Source organism: Phalacrocorax carbo, chromosome 1 (genome assembly GCF_963921805.1).
Source record: "Phalacrocorax carbo chromosome 1, bPhaCar2.1, whole genome shotgun sequence".
In the NCBI taxonomy this organism is placed as follows: Eukaryota; Metazoa; Chordata; class Aves; order Suliformes; family Phalacrocoracidae; genus Phalacrocorax; species Phalacrocorax carbo.
In genome coordinates, this window is record NC_087513.1 from 133,422,359 (window position 1) to 133,439,987 (window position 17,629).

At 48.6% G+C, this 17,629-nt stretch overlaps 1 protein-coding gene across 1 annotated transcript in view; it reads right to left on the bottom strand.

The window, feature by feature from the left end:
• The window catches only part of NHS (NHS actin remodeling regulator), a 262,400-nt gene extending 251,425 nt beyond the window's left edge, over nt 1-10,975 (bottom strand). The window contains exon 1 of the mRNA XM_064474842.1: nt 10,531-10,975. Within this exon, the coding sequence (XP_064330912.1) occupies nt 10,531-10,921 (391 nt within the window). The 5' untranslated portion in view covers nt 10,922-10,975. The remainder of the gene's footprint in view (nt 1-10,530) is intronic.
• Between the last annotated feature and the right edge of the window lie 6,654 nt (nt 10,976-17,629).

Here is a 17,629-nt window from a genome sequence, read left to right on the forward strand (position 1 = left end):
AGTGATACTTATTTTAGGCTATTAGCAGAGTAACGACAAGATTGCCACAAAATATACTTCAGCTAGAGTGCAATTTGAAAGTAAAGGAATTTAACCAGTGATTTCAATGTGCCAGGCACAATGAATGCACTTACAACATCTATTAAAAGCAGGTTATGTTTAGGGGAGGGGGGTAATTAAATCTTAGCAGGTTATCAGTAGCTTGTTAACTGAACAAGACAGCATCACATTAAAGATAATCAATGGAGAACAAACCACAGTCGTAAAAATTAATACTGTTCATTCTCGCAATGAGGGGGGGGTTGCCTTTACCATTAACACAGAGGTAAAAGCGTAGCTGCATCCCCTGCGAAACCACCATGAAAAGAGGAGCAAAGGGCAGGATGGCCCAAAAGGCCAGTCATTCAAGAGATATGTTTCTAAAAAAAAAAAAAGATGAAAATTGAAAAGAAATAATCAGTCATTCTAGAGGGGAAGGAAGAATATGAACAAGCAGTTTTGCAAGCAGCGGAACTAACGAAGCCCGGTTTTCTCCAGCTTTTATGTCATGCAGAGGACTGACTTTCACATTGAAGAAAATATGAGCTCCAACTGGAGCACTTTTTCTTATTGGGTTGGAACATTTATATGGGATTCTTTCCCCAGTGGATTTTCTAGTGTCTAGTAAAGAACAAGCCCTTCCCTTTCAAATGCAGCAGGAATAGTCTGTTTTCTCCTTTACCTGGCAGCCTCTTTTATGATTTCTACACCGTGACAATGTAGTTGAAACTGTAGCTGAATAACAGATAGAAAATTTCTGAATGGCTGGCGTGAGTAACATAGGCATGCCCACCCCCTCCCCTGCTATACACGCACAGTGTGCTATTCCTTAATACTTGTTTCGATAAGAAACCAGGCTAGAAGTGGTGTTGTCAGAATAATCCATCCTATGGGGAAAATTTAATTTTGGCTTGCTAACTGTGTGCAAGACTTCAGGCAATGTGCTGCAGAGACCCAGACTTCGGGTTCCTGCAGCAACACTTGTTGCAGGGGAACAGAGTGAATGTGGGGAGGGAGGCTGGATCTCTCCAGCATGCTGAGATAGGAGCCTCTGGTACGATGTTAACTGCTGGCATACAGGAAGGCCAGGAGAGCTGTGTTTAGCACAGCCCAGAGCAGCAGAAGCTGTGCTGTGCAGCCAGAAGAGGTTTTGGATAACTACGAGAAATTAATCCTCCCAAAAAACAAGGAGAAAAAAAAATAAAAAAAAGATGCGTGCATTCAAAATCTGGACTGTGCAGAGCTATGTAGCTTCCAGGGTAAGAGCCAGGCATGTGAAAGTCAGTGGTCAACTCATGATATATGCTTTTCTTTTTGAGAAATGAATTAATATACATCTCTTGACTATCCTCCTGTACACAACGCTTCACCAAAAGTCACTTCACCAAAGACAAGACCATGCCTATGCCAAGAACTGGCCCTGTTTTTCCTGCAAGTACATAAACAAACAGTACAGGGAATAAAAATGGAGCTGGGTAGTATCTGCTCTTTGGACCCACTTTGATTTGCATAGTATTTAATCATAATAATCTCTCATTTCACTTAAAATTAAATTGCCCCTTATTGTATCTTACTAAATACTGGATGCAGTGAAACATGTATACCATTTTACAAAAAAGTTTGCCTGCCAGCATCACAGCGAGTTACTGCTGCTTATTCTGAGCCTCACCATCAGTTAAGATCTGATTTCTGCAATCACGTGAAGTCACAGACCGTCTGAAGAGAACAATGCTTACTAATACCTTTTTCTTTTTTTTTTTTTTTTTTGGGGGGGGGGGGCGGGTTCGGGAACAACAACAAAAAACAGGCCAAACTGAGCATGTACAGAGAGCCCAGTTTTGCCCTTAAAGCAATGCAAAGCCTGTGTACACAGTGGAATTTTTCAGTGCACCCTGCGTATTTCACTCCTAAAAACGCCCTGATTCTGCAGCACACATCTTCAAGGAGGAGGATCAGCACCTTTTCCACCCCAACTTGCCCTCCATCCAGGCCAGCTTAAAGGTCTTTTCAAACATTGTCAAGCTAACAAAAAAACTTTGAGAAGGCAGGGGGAAAAGCTGCAGCGGCCTGAACGAGCTATGCATATTTATAGGACAAACACACCGCCCTATGCTCATTCTCCTTAATCACATGCACACGCTAGCAAGACAGCTCCTCCGAACTTTCTCAGGGACTTGGTCTGAGTGGCTATAGTTCAAAGTCCAACTGCCTTGGCAGCTGAAAAGAGAGAGAAAACCACGGTGGCTTTGTAAGAATTACAGTGATCCTATTAAAAAAAAAATGCCATTCTCTGCTGAGACTTAACATGGCAGTGCCACGCAGCACTCATTGAATCCAGCAGCATTTCAAGCACACGGTTCCTGGTGTAATTAAACCACAGGCTTAATTAGGTTCCCATCACTATCGCTTTCCTCCTGCCTTCAGCCAAGAAGGTAAAAGAAAAGATTGTCCAATACAGATACTGCAATTTAAAGTCTTGAGTTAAGAACACAGTGGGTGTATATCTGCTACAAAATCTATCCTAAAAACATGCCAGTTGTTAAACTAAGCAGTGCATTAGAAGTAGTTAGATATAATGAGAATGTAAATGGAAAGTATTCTAGGGAGATATTTCAGCTAAAAACAGCACACGCTGTATGCTATCTTTTATTTTAATCATGTTCTAAGCCCTGCCTTTTTGAACTTTTTATAAATTCTGCTATCTCCCTTTGCAGTTACTTACATATTGGTATATAAATTCAAAGACGAGAAGCAATTAGAAATGAAGCGAAGACTCCCTCGCTTGATGCTAATACATCAAAGGAAGTGAAAAAACCTTCTCCCTGCATACACACTCGGTAACACAGAGGGTTACTGCTCTTCACAGCCTAACAGCTCAAGTAGTTCCAGTCGAGAGTCTGATGTCAGCCTCCGATTACATGGAGATGCCAAGTGATTGGAAAGAGCAGCTTTTGAAAATCCCAGCTCCCTGACTTAGAAGACCACACAACCCTGCAACAATGCTTTTAAAATACATATGTGCATTATTCGCATCAGCTGGTCGTATTTTTTTTCCCTCCCTTTGGGCATCATAACATTGCTTTTAAGAGTTCCCTGGGGGTCTCTGCTTGATTTGGGTACAACATGTCTAGGCATGTGTGAAGGAAACGTGTCAGATATGGGGCTTTTTTTAAACCGCCATTGCTCCCCTGCACTCAATCTGCTTTGCTATCCAGTTTGGAGAGAGGAAACGCCAGGTGCTGCCTTTAAACAGCCATGCTGAAGAAGCCTGCCTTTGCCAGAACAGAGAAGGAGAAGTTGGGACCAGCTCATGCCAGCAAGCAGTAAGGGGTGGCTTTCTCTCTTTTCTCCCCACCTTTGATTATCTCTGCCAGACCAGCCATAACCTGGTCCTTGAAACTGAAGCCACAGCACAGGTAAACCTATGTAAGAAATGTCAGCAAAACCTGATCTTGCCGATCCAGAACAGCAGCTGAGTGGCACTGTTACACTGGATATTTGTATTTTCTTCCTGCAAATCCTTCCCTCAGTCCAAGGACATCTGAGAACTATGCAAGAGTCTTATGGAAATGCTCCAGACCCTTCATCTTTCATAAAGGGAAACCACCATCTTTTTTGCATGTGAATCAACAGGTGAATGACCTCTCCACACCCTCAGTAAGTTATCAGACTCCGCTTATTTCTTCATCTCCAGACCTCTCCCGTATCTTCAGGGGAACTAACCAAAAGTAGGAATGACTGCATTGATTTCACTGGAATCCTCATCTTACGTTTCCATATGAACGCATGCATTAAATTATAAAGGCTCTTAAATAGACATATGGAGTTTTAAAGGGGCTGTGGGAAGTATTTCTGTTAAGCCATCAGATCCACGGTAAGTGTAAGTCACTTACGGGCCTGATTCTATTTTCTCTGCGGTTTTACTCCTGTGTAAAGGAGACCTCTTTGGTTTTAAAGGAGTTAAGCCATTTCCACCAGGATTTCTAATAAACGCACTGAAAACCCTTGCTTGGATCTTGAGTATGAGCCAAAAAGACGTTCCACTAATGATTATAATACTACACATCTATATAGCTGCAGTGAGGTGCGAATCCAGCTTTGAATATTTTTAGGTATCAGGCTTTTTGACTGGCACAGGCTCTCCATCTAGCAACAAAATCCCCAAATAGTTCAAACCTCTCACATTCCTTTAAGTAGTATTTGTAGAATGAAAAGCAAGGAACTATAGAACAGGCAAAGGCCTTCAATGCTACACTGGATGGAACACCAAGTAAATGAGATTCAGCAGAACTCCTGAAGATTTACATCTATATAACAGGGAATTGCTTTGGAAGAAAACCACCACTGTCTGCTGTTCATCTGTTAGCAGGCTGTGCCAGATAAAGGCTAGTGAGGCTAGTGCGCCTACCTGAGTACTGGGCTCCCAGACCCTTTCCCCCAAGGTCTCACTGACCTTGGTGGGACAACGGATTTTACACTCTACTTTTATCTTCAAAGAGGCCAGAGTCTGCTTCCCTCAAGCTAACGTGACTGAAGGTGACAACCCCAGCTTCCACAGCATTACATCCCTGCCAAAGTCACCTGACAAATTCCATCCCATTGCCTTCTATCACCTACTTAAATGGATGAGAAAAAAAATCTCTCAAGCCCAGCCTCTGAACGGTCCTGTTCTTGTGTAAAAGGCCTTCTATTGCTATTCTGTAAACAAAGATAAGGTACCTTTTACCTAAATGCTGGTATTCTAGCTAATGGTGCTCTGGCTAATGTTACGGTAAGGTAGGGATGGAATCCTTAGGTGAGCAGGTTTTTCTTCCTCTGTTCCTTTGTTGTTCCGACAGCAGTAAAGGTAAGCAGGAAAGCCAATGCTTTCCTGCAAAGTCCCACTCCTTTGGACTCTGCTACCTTGCCATCAACCCTCTGCATTTAGAAGAAGCCAAGCACTGAGGAAATTCTCCAACTTTCCCACACCCACAACTTGAGTAATTTGCATTCATGGGCAAACTACAGTCAAGTGCACCAGAGAGGAGAGTTCTCTAACACAAACGAGTAAGAAGCAACCAGCACAAAACCAAAAAACCACAGCTGGCAAGTAGAGCCAAAACCCCTTCTCCATTTCCAAAAGGGCAAGCGAAGAGGCTGTGTCATTCAATTTGGGCAGGTGCAGGACACAAAGCTGAAGGCAATGGATTACTACATCCAGCGTACAAATCTGCTTTCCGTTGGAGGTTTTATTCTGCACCCAACGAGGATTTGCCAATTAATATGATTTCAATGTACAAAGGGAGCTCTGAATACATCCTTGTGCCTCATGCCCCCAGGCTACATTAGTGTCTACCTCTAAAAGTACAAATAGCCTTACACAGATACAGTCACACACTATAAAGCACTATAATACCACGTTAGCAGAAGCTAGAAACCAATTCTGGTTTGTCTCCAGCAGCATCACAGAGATTTTAACGTAAATGTACCCAACCCATGGAGGTCTACAGTTGTGCCTCAGCACAACAGAAAATCCACGTAATGAAAAGTCACACTTTAAATTCTCTAGGATTTTGTGAAGCTGGGATAAAGTACAACACTTCTCTACCCAACTTGCCCTTGCATCTTTTTTCTTTCAAGATGGCACTGACTCTTAAGGTCTTATGTACCTGCCTGAAGATCTCTGCAAGTATGCTCACCAAAAGTTAGCCTGGGACGGCCTTACGATGCAGCTGAAACAGCAACTGAGACTTCAGCACGTTAAGTCAAGGAGGAGGAGAGGCATTATCGCTGAGCTTTGGGTCCAACATATGTTTTGGAAAAATGGTAGGATAGTGGCAGAAGGCACATAAAAACCTTACAATTGATTAAACATTTCCCTGCAGTGCTCAAAACCTAAACAGAAAAGCACTGTATCAGTGTGTAAAAACAAACAAACAAAAAACAACAAAAAAAAAACCCCAAACCAAACAAAATCAAAACCAAAACACCTGAAAAGCAGAATGAAAGAGACTAAAAGCAAAAGTGAAACTAGCGAGGCTGCTCTCAGTAACTGACTTCAATGAAATGGGATAAATTAATGCAAAGCCTAAAATGATAAAGAATCAGTTCACAGATGTCTTTTATCTTAATACTGACACTTCAGGAAATAAGAGAAACCTATAGGGGAGCTCACTGCACAGATCTGGGGGTCTCTGAAGAGCAGAGTAACACGGGAGATCCCCACGCTTCCAAGTGGCTGGATCACTAACTGCAAGCACGTAGGAAAATCGGGAATGGAAAAGAGGAGCAATGAGGATACAGCAGGCAACTGCTGGAAACCATACAGCTTTTAGAAAGATTGGCTACTGGTAACACACTGATGCTTTCAGAAAAAAAGCCTGAAATGCGTGGAATTCTTCGGGATGCCAGAGTACAAAGAGGATCTCCTTAACTAGAGCTTTCAGTATCTGCTACCCGGCGATTGCCGATTATTCAGAAAGCAAGATGGCTTACATCATCAGTTTCTGAAAAGTACAATGTTCCACTTGGACTGCCAGATCTGTAGTCCCCAGGACTGAGAAATCATCCTGCCAAATAATAACAGAGGCACGCATGTCTACATACAAATCCAGCACTTCTCCCACATTTCTGTATTACCAAGCTCATCAGGTATCTAATAATAAAACTGGGCAGTACCACGTGGCTCAGTTCTCTTGCTGGTAATACGACAACTCAAAGCAACAGCCAGACTGACAACAATCACGTTATCGCCACACGGTTCTGCTTTAGACGCAGACCCTGGAACTGCTCATGATGAAAATCAGCAAAGTACCTGGAGTGGCAGAAGGGCAAAGTAGTTGGTTCACAAGCTAAGCAGGAAAACATTTCTCACCCTTGTTTCTCTTCTAGTCAGAAGGCAGGAAAGGATTCATTTTTGCAAGATGCTAGCTGGCCAGAGGCTTATAAGAAAGACGAAAGGACAAGCAGCATCTGGGAAGGTAGAGGCGAGGAACCTGGAGTTTTTGAAGGTGACCTGCTTGCAACTGCCCAGAATCAGTCCTTAATTGCGCCTAGCAAGATTTTCCAATCACGCTTTCTGAACAGTGGCAAAACCAAAAGAACACCACATAAGTAAATACCTTTACCAGCAGCCCAGCAGAGGAGTTTAAGTTCTTTTCTTAAAGCAAAGCATACCCCATCTTGCATAAGTTCACCTCTTCAATAGCAACAGAGCTGAGAACGTTAAGGCCTCGTGAAAATGACAGCAGCAGCAATAAGTATTACTAGAAAAATGCCGGTTTTAATTAATATCAATTTTCTGTTAATATTCCCTGAATGCAAGATAGATTGTTTTATTTTAATACAACAATACACAATTTTCAATATAAAATACATTATTATGCAAAACTCAACGATATGCTATTTTCAGGAGAGCTCCTTTCCTGCTCCCCTTCCTCTTGGGACGTCTCTGTGATTGCCAAGGAATGGCACTCTGGGCAAGGGATGGGGGTAGGGAAGCCCCTCTAACCACTGGCTCCAGCAGCTCCTGAGATGGCATTAGCCCATTATTTCCCTTTCGTCACCCAGCCTGGGAATCTTGGAATCCAGCTGGCTTACGAGGGATGGAGAAAAAGGCTTTCCAATGTCACAGATCAGTATCTCGGGCATGTCTGGCAGTGTTATTCTCAAATCACTGTGCCACGCTTGGTGTTAGAACACCAAGAATGCCTCTCTGTGGCAAGATAGCCTAGTAGCTTTACACTGAGTACTTAAAACTGTGTGGTTGGGCTGCACTGTTGTGATGCTAATTTACCAGTACCTGCTAGCTCGGTCAATGTGCCAAGCAGCCCAGCACCTCCAGACTGCTGGTGGGTGTGCAACAAGTTCAGTGCAACTATTACAGTCATGCCATGGGTGCAGGGGCTGCATGCCTGTCACCAACTTGCTCCTTGTGCTGCAAGTCCAAACCTCCAGCCAGTTCTGAGTTATTCTTCGATATGTCATTTTGGGCTGGACAGCCAAATGCCAGCCCAGACACCACCTCTACACTCCCATGTTTTCCACAAGAGGTAGAAGTCAGTACACCTTAATGTGATGCTGGTCCTGGGCAGACCTGTGACCACCCACGATTGCTCTCTTGGTTTCAAAAAACCAACTGGGTGCAGTGACTCTGTGTAGTGTAATACTATCAGGAGTGAATTGTGTAGGCACTTTATGCTTAAAACAAATATTAGCATCATCTTTCTGAAAATAATAACAAAGGAGGAGGTGTCAGCCCAGAAAGAAGAAAGCACATATCATTATACACTACATCGAGGATGGGCAGCGTCCTGCCAGGCAGTTTTACCTGGCCCTTGGGAACACTGAGCAGTCTGGAGGCCAAAGGGAGACATTGCTGTGGCTCCGTATGGATTTGGGGGTTGTGAGGAGGAGATGTGCAGAATGGTGCAGTTCAGCTCCAGGTCCCAGTTGAGATGTTCAGACGTAGCACTAGGCAAATGCAGCTGTGCTGGTCCAACTCTGGACAGGGAATAAAAGCAGCCGGAGCACACAAAAAGAAGTTGACTGCTCACACACACTGTGTCAGCATGGAGACTTTCACCTTTAAAGCGTACGTGGCACGGCACTGCCTGGAGGGAAGCGATGAGGACTGGGTGACGTGCCTTCGAGCAGCTGTATAGCTGGAGGCAAGAAGCACACCTACTGGAGGATGGGTAGTGGCAAAGCCCAGCACTGTGGAGGAGCCCTTGGCTGGCCAGACCGAGGGGCATCTGCAGCTCTATCAGTGGCACTGCGCTGTACATCGCACTGTACACGGGGGGAGAAGGAACAGCAGGTGGACACCGGGATGATCATGACCAAGTGTCTCTCCCCTCCTAAAGAGAGAAGGGTTTAAAAGAAAACAGAAGAATGCCAAAGAAGTGGATTCTACATTTACCATCACAGGGGTAAAGCCAGACTCTCTAATTAAGCGCATGACATAACCGTGCTGCAATATCAAGGTTTTGCACCGTGATTTGAAAACAAGCTGCACTTGCACAATCCAGAAAGGAAAAAAAAAGCTGTACAGATTAGAAAGGCTAAGCTCTGCTTTCACTTACATTAGTCTATACCCACAGTTACTCAGCTCAAAAGACTTACAGATGAGAATGTGATACAAGGAGTTACATTTCTTCAGACAGTTCCCTCACTACATCGGCCAAGCCTCCTTCTCTCCGCGGTTTCCAATCACAGCCCAGCACTCTGCTCTGATTACATGCTCGTCCTGAAACCACAGAAAGCCTCCCTCGGTCTGATCTACAGTTGATGTATATTAATATATCACCAACAAAGTCACTCTACAGCTGCCGAGGATCTAGTTTATATACTGCTGAATACTTAAGGCTCGATTCTGTTAATCAGTACAGCTTCACCGATCCTAGAAGAGTTACTTATATTTCCACACCACTCCAAAGGGGAGAAAACCCAGAGCACGATTTTTTTAAATGGCACGTTAGTTAAAAAAAAACCCAAGAAGCGGACATGCTCTCATTTACCCCGGTGTAAATACACTTCACTCTACTCACTGGAGGTATTTGGGAGTTAGAGGGGAAGAGCAGACAGCAAAAACTAAGGCAAATTCCCCTTTGAAGCACTGCTTTTCCTAAACGCGATATTAAGAAGACAGGATTGAGACCAATTTCTGCTATTCCAGACTTCCAATCCACAGCCCTGCCTATCAACAAAATCCATATTCACAAGCGCTTGGGAAGCATATGCACCAGTGAGAGTACAAAACCATTACGCTGCCGTGAACACGAGCCCAATTCAGCAGAAATCAGCAGCTGTTAGGACTACGGAGCCTGTCACCGCTTTTATAGTTTGGGTGGAGAAGAAGCAGGATTCAAGCACTTACTGCTCATAACACAAGTCGCATATTGCCTTGATCTTTTCCTTCCCTCCACTTTCCCCCCCACTCTTTAAACAGAAAGAAGTCATTGAGCAAACTTCCTTATTTTATGGCCCCGAAAGTTCGCTAACGACGAGCGGCTTTATTATTTCGACTTAAGAGCTTAAAATTTCGATCGGGAAGTCAGAGACACTTCTAGGGGGAAGCCAAATCTGTCCGGGAAGGGCACAGGCCGGCAAAGGGCGAAAACCCAAAGATGCCCGGAGAGGGGGGATCATCCCCATCCCCCCGCCCCCACACACACCCCCCGCGCCCCGCAGGCAAACCTCAGCCCCCTCCCCGGCCAAACCCTCGGCTGCAGAAGATGCGCCCCGAGAGCCCCGCCAGCCAGCTCCTTACGTAAGGCACAAACCACTGACATCATCCCTCCCGCCGGCATCTCCGCGGCGCCCAGCGGCGCCCACCTACCCGACCCGACCCGACCCGCCCGGCCCCGACCCGACCCCCGCCCGGCCCGGCCCCGTCCCACCCTGCCGCCGGGGCTCCCTCCGCACCGGCTCCGGCCCCAAACTTTGGGCGGCGGGTTACCGGGGGGCGGCTTCCCCCGGCGGGTCGGGTGCGCCCCGTCCCGCGGTACTTACGCACTGCCTCCTGCTTGGGGTCGAGGCCCCGCACGGCCCCCTGGAGGCCGGCGATGCGGCCGTGCAGCGCCCGGACGCGGCGGTGGGTGCCCTGGATGTCAGCCTCGACCTCCTGGAAGAGGGTGCAGGCGTGCCGGGCCACGTCGGAGAGCTGCCGGAGGATCCGCGACAGGGCCACGTTGCTGACCGAGCAGAGGTCCAGCACCATGAGCACGGCCGCCGCCTCCCGCTCCCCGCCGCCGGCCGCCTCCGCGCCCTCGCCCGGCTCCTCCGGCGGCGGGTCCCGCGGCGGCGGCGGCGGCTCCGCGCCCCAGCTCTCCTCCAGCACGGAGGCGGCGGGCTGCCGCCGGCACAGCCGCTGCGGCTCCACGGTCCGCTTGGCGAAGGGCATGGCCGAGCCCTCGGCCGGGGCTCCCCCGGGATCTGGCGGGGATCGCTGCCCTCTTCTTCCTCCTCCTCCTCCTCCTCCTCGCCGCCGCCGCTCCTTGCCCCGCCGCCGTCACTCGCGGGCGGCCGCCGGCGGGCGGCTCATCGCCTCCCTCCCTCCCTGCGCGGGGCTCCTGGGCTGCGGAGCGGCCGCCGCGCCGCCGAGCATCCGCTGCCGCCGCCGCCGCTGCCGCCGCGGGGAGCCGGGGCGCATCCGCGCCGCCTCGCTCGCTCCCTCTCTCTCTCTCTCGCACGCCGTCCCGCTCCGGCGGCGGGTGTGAAGGGGCGGCCCGAAAACCCGGAGAGAGGAATCCCGCGGCCGCGAGGAGGAGCGAGCCGCCGAGCCTCCCGCCCGGGAGAGCGGCGGGGCGGGGGCCGGGGCCGGGGACCGGGCGGCGCCGAGCGAGCGGCCGCCGCCGCCGCCGCCGCCGCGGGGAGGCGCTGCAGGGCCCGCCGCGCCGCGCCGCGCCGTGGGGTGCCGCGCCGCGCCGTGGGGTGCCGCGCCGCGCCGTGGGGTGCCGCGCCGCGCCGTGGGGTGCCGCGCCGCGCCGTGGGGTGCCGCGCCGCGCCGTGGGGTGCCGGGCACGGGAGGCACGGGGGGCTCCTGTCAGGCGGGGACCGCTGCTCCGAGAAGACCGCTGCCCGGCCCCGGCGACCCTTTTCCTCCGAGCCCCCCGCCGCCCCAGCCCGTGTCCCACCTCCGGCGGGAGCACTGCTCAGGTGGAAAGAAGATGAAGCCGAGAGGGACGGAAGGGCAGCCAAGTCGGCAATGCCTAGCCCCTGCAGGAGGCTGGTGCCTGCCCGCTGGTGTCACCTCTCGGGGGCATCGGTGGAGGATACGGCACCCTCCGAAGTCAGGTGGGTGCCCTCGGGCACCCGGCTCCTTAGGAGGTGTCAGGGAAAACGGGGTTCCAGTCGGGCAAGTAGCACTATTTCTGATGCAAGACAGCTGAGCTTGCTTACATACGCTCCTGAAAGCTGAACGTGCCTAATGGGCAGGTATGAAATCTGAATGTAAACTGTAAATTATTAGTGATAAATGCACAGAGCAGATGCCACAGAAAGAGCTGCCATAAAAGGAGAGCCAAATGCAGGTATCCCACAGTTTGGAAACGTTAGCTTGAGTTTGCCCACTTAACCTTAACTTGTCATCCTTGCACGCGTGTGTTGCGACACAACCTGTCATTACATGACCACATACAGGCAGCTTTCAGTTACCTCTGGTCGAATAATCTGAGTTTCAGATACCTACACCAAAGAGAGCTTTGCCTCCAGCCCGGTGGTACGCGCAGCCCAGGCTCTGCGGGTACAGCGACACGCTCCTGGGACAAGCCTAGGTCCGGAGGGTGGATATTGTTCCTTTTGCAGTGCTTGAAGTCTGGGCTGATAAACTTTGCTGGCCCTGCGGCTGGCTTTTGGTACGGACAGTTCACGTGCCTCCACGCTGTGCCTCCGGGAAGGGGAATGCACCACCCCACAGAGTTGGCATGGGGCTTTAGCTCAAGTTTCTGACTCGGCTTGAAATGGGGAGCCTCGGCCCTGTGCTGGGAGCGGGAGGAGGGCACAGAGCCTGCCGCTGCCTGCCCCAGTCGCAGCGTCACCTCCCTACACCTCCTGGGGGGCCTGAAGTTCGGGTGCAACCCAGCGGAAGTGGGCAGGGATCTGAGAGCTGTCGCAGACGCAGGGGCCGTGCTCAAGCTGTACTAAAAATATTTCTTGGACAAGAGTGGAGCCGCTGTTAAAATCACTGGGGCATGGCACCCTATACTCCTGAGTTTCTTCCACAGCAGGGTAACTTTTAGCCCTGGTAGTGCAGCACGGACCGTACTGCTCTTCCCATCTGTGGGAGACATGGCACGTTATTTAAAAGCCACTGAAAGGTATTTTAATTCTTCACTTAGGATTCATAAAGGGGGAGGGAGTGGTTAAGTTTTCATGCTTCAGAAAGAGCAGGAGCCATCCAAACTGGTGTGGGATCACAAGAAAAGGACCACAGGATTCAAACCTGTTGGAAGCAGCGTTGTAGCACTCGCCAGGCAGGGGCAGGAGCTACATGTCAGGAACGCAGCTCCAGCACTCATCCCGCCTCTCTCTCAGGCACCCGCTGAGCTGCTGGATTGGGCCGTTCATAACAAGTAAAAGCTGCCAGAGGCAGGATTTTAGACTGCGCCTTACCACAGCCTCCCAGTTGCATGTAGTGTCTGACCAGCTCGGGTAGGACAGGAGCTGTGCAGCTCTCTTCCGTCCCTTGAAAACAACACCTTGGTTCCTGCAGCATATCCCTACTCATCCTCAGCAAAGCTACCAGAAGCCAGTGCTTGCTCTTCCTCTACTTTCCTCCATCTGTTATTACTACTCTGCTTTACTGTAGGATCCATGGCCTCTCTCTTTGTCTGAGGCTTGGAAAGGTACAGTCACTTTAGGGACACTACTAGTCCCATGGCAATGGTGTGACTTTGGTATGTAGCAGCATGAGATGCACACAGCACCAAAGCCACACGAGTGAACTTGTTTAAAGGAGGCAGGTCCTGCCAAGTCTGTGCATCTCCACCATAGGGAGCATATCTTAATTTTGGAGGCCTCGTTGCATTTCTGTCCTTCCCTCCATGAGTGTAGATTTTTGCCATTTTCCTTAGTTTATCATTGCAAACAGGACAGACTCCATATACAGCTTGGGTGCGGGGCACCGGCACTTTCCACCAGGCAGGTGGAGATGACATCTCAATTTCCTTTGGTCAGAACACAGCCTCTATCATTGGAGTCGCTGGGGGGTCAGGTAACGCCTCGCCCCGGTCACGTACCTAGTGTATGTTTTCCAGTAATATCAGGTGGTACAAATCCTAATTCAGCAGCTTCTCAGCTGCCTGCGGGATTGCTCTTGGTGTGTATATTCAATAGCAGACGTAGTAAATGGGGATCAGTCCCAAAGGTTAAATTCAGCCTCAGGGGACGGGTGTCTGGAGGCTCTCTCTGTAGCCAAAGGAGAGGAAAAAATTCTTCCATGCAGGATTTTGGATGCTTAAAGTTGGGCCTCAGCACTGAAGTACCCTTCAGAGGGGCCTGTGCCTCCGCACTGACTGCAGGGGCAGCTCAGGGAGGATAGCTTCCCTGGGCTGAAGTTAAACCTCAAGAGTACTCCCCAGGGTATTAATTTGTGAACACGTCAGCCTGGACCAACCTTCCACATCAACAGATTTCGAGAAGCACTTACAGACCTCAGAGACGGAGACATGTCAGAAAGAATATCAATCATGAACAGGGATGAGTATGTGAAACAGCTCCTTGTGTATTTATTTATGGCAGGAAAAGCCTCCTGTTAGACTATACTGCTTTCTCGCATGTGTGTGAGCTGTATTCCCTGCCTTGGTTGCCCTAAATTTAGGTTGGGATGCTGCTGTGGATGGCATTGGCTTTCACCCCCGGCAATGAAAGGCTGCATGATGGTTTGCTTCAAAGGCACATACTATATGGGAGTGGCAGAGTGAGCAAAAAGGGTAAAAGAAAGGTCCAGCTTGACCTCTCACTGGCGCTGCTTTTTATAGGCGGGCACCTGGTCATAAGCCACAGTAACTGCTAGGCAGCTTCCCACCCCCATACCACTGCTGTATTCATCCCCTGGCGTGCATTTGCTCCTGATATCCTTGCTGAGGTGTGATTTTACAACGACACCAGCTAGGGGCTATTTGTGCCGATGGAGATAGAGGGCAGGACAATTGGCAGATGAGAAGGAATCTGGTTCCCTGCCGCAGCGAGCTGCAGGAAGCAGGGAGGTGGGATTAGGCAATCTCACCCCATTTGGCAGGGCTGCTCTGGCCTTCTGCAGTGTGTCTTGTTCTGCAGTGCCAGAAAGGGAGGAGAGGCAGATGAGTGCTGTAAGCTATTGTCATTTCCTCCTCTTTCCACGGCTGTCAGGAGGATGCCTTCAGGCATCATATTAATGAAGTTGTGGCCTTTTGACCATAATGTGGCATCTGTCATCGCCGGTGCTAGCCCCCCGCTAAGTATATAATTTATTCTCAGCAAAGATGTCACAGGCAGCACATTACGAAACCTGTACCCACTTAGGCTAGCAAAATTATCCTTGTTCGGAAACTCCCTTCAAGGTTCAGCTGGCATTCTGCACTTAGACCTGACAGTGATGTTCATTGATCACACCAAAGCCACAGTAAAGGTAAAAGCCGGTAAGGCAGGAAAGTAGCACAGTCAGGGCAGGTCACTGTGAGTCTGGACCTGCTCATTTCGGTCTCTCAGTCCCGCCAGTTTGTTTCAGCAGAAACACGTTACGGTCATGTCCAAAACATGGGACATGAAGATTTTAGCTGGGAAATACTCTTGCTGAAGAGGTTCCCTGGGTTTGAATGGCTTAGTCAGGCAAAAGGCTGATAATTCAGCTTTTGACAGTATGTCTTATGTTCCCCAAAACACTCTTCTGTCTGGGACAAAGAGGTGATTTCATCCTTCATTGTGATGTGGCTTTTGAGGGCAACACTTCTAACGTACTGAGGCACACATCTTCTTACTTCTAGGTCCTGCTTCCATATGACTTTATTGGCACAATCAGCTATACAAGGGTTGACAAAGCATGCGAGAGACCACGAGTCTCTTCCAGGAGCTGCTACATGAATAGGTATGGATAGGTGCAGGTATGTATATTCCCTGTTCGTCCCCGCCCCTGCGATCTCTCACAACACTCACAAATACACCGTTGCTGCCCCTTTGCCATCACCACTAACGCTGTGCAGTCTGAATTTTCTTTGGTCATCCGGGCCGGGGCACCCTTCTTCCTCACTGCTCTTTGAGAAGGAGAATTTTACAATTCTCAGTACAGCTGTTTCCCTCACATATCCTGGTAAGGACACGTACAGGCGGTCAAGCGGTGAGTATTTCTCTGCGTTAATCTCTCTCTCCTGTCCAACTGGATTTCCCCAGGCACTTGTGGCCTGTCACCAGCTTACAGTGATCCAGCCCGCTACAGCTCTTTCTGGTCATTGTTAATATTTGTATTACCAAAGAGCTTTTCACTCTTAAACTGTGACCCCTCTGTTTTAGACACTGGTTTAAGTGGGGAAAATGCAGGGCCTGCAGGAGTGTGTGTACCTGTAGCAAAAGGAATAATTGGACTCCACATGGTGCTGCAAATCACACAGTGCAGGCAAAACAGAATTTTAAAACTGCAAGCTAACTCCCTTTCTCCAAACTCTCTTAATTATAGTTGTTATAGAGTTTAGTTGCAATCAGAGTAGGGATGACATTTCAAACTGAAGAGTGATTATTAAATTGACACTTCCTTTAAAATGTGCCTGAAGTCAAGGCTGACATACTAATTGAATTTTATTAGTAAGAAACGTCTGTTTTAATAAGGAAACTTCCTTATCTCTCTAGCAAGTTCATGTTAAGTGCACACCTACTGAATGTTTCCCATCACTACTATCTGGCATTGCTAGTCAAAAAAAACCCTCACTGGAGCTTCCCCCTGAACAGTGAATGCTGTAATTTCCTTTGATATCAATATTAGTTTCACATTCATACGTTCCATTGACTGCTAGCACTGGGAGACGCCAAGGAAGGAAAAAAAGAAAGCTGCTTAAAAACTGTTATCATTTAAGCCTTTAAAAATAATAATGGTTAGGAATGCACAATAAATCCAAGACCAAGTCAAAATGGGAAATTGCTGGCAAACTTCAGGATCCCCCAGAAAACACTAAATGGTTCCAACTGCTCTAATATGATGGACGTAAGTATTTATGATGTTATCCTAGAGAATACTGGTTCTCAGTTTGTTGTGTCAGAAGAAGGGAGTTATGCAGAAGATATTTGGGATTCCTTTCCCGGATTCCATACCAGAACACAGCACAGCAGAGTAACTGCGCCGCTGGAGTGGCCTCCAGCTCTGAGCTGGACTTCAGGGAAGCTGGGCTCTACCATGTGGGCTGTGCCACTGTGTGGTGGGGACAGGCGGGTGGGTACCTCTTCAGATCATAGAATCATAAAATAAATCATAGAATGTCCTGAGTTGGAATGCTCCCACAAAGATCACTGAGTCCAGCTCCTGTCCCTGCACAGGACATCCCCAAATCCACATCATATGTCTAAGGGTGTTGTCCAAGTGCTTCTTGAATATTGTCAGGCTTGGCACCGTGGCTGCCTCCCTGGGGAGCCTGTTCCCGTGTTTCACCGCCCTCTGGGGGAAGAACCTTTTCCTGATACCCAACCTAACCCTCCCCTGGCACATCTTCCTGACATTCCCTTGGGTCCTGTCATTGGTCGCCAGAGAGAAGAGATGTCAAGGCTCTACAGTTGGGCTCTATTTTATACAGACGAGCTCTGTTGGGGCAAAATTGCCAGTGACCTCAGCTGGAGCACAATGAAGCCTGTCTCCAGCCTATGCAGAGAAACGTCTAATTTGATCTCTACGGTCCCAAGTGAGAACATTCAGGATGACAAAAAGTTAACAAAGGTGGTTATATCTTAAGAAACCATGATAAAAGAAGAGGCAGACAAAAATAAACTGTTTCTTTACAAAGAAAAATAATTCACTCAGGGGAAACAGAAGGAAGAAAGAAAATGTTTTACTTCCAGTGTGAGATCCATCCACCCTCTTTGTTGCTCTGACTTCTTAATCGCACTTGATTTGATAGCAGTGGGGGTTTAACCTGCACATTGTGGGTATTTT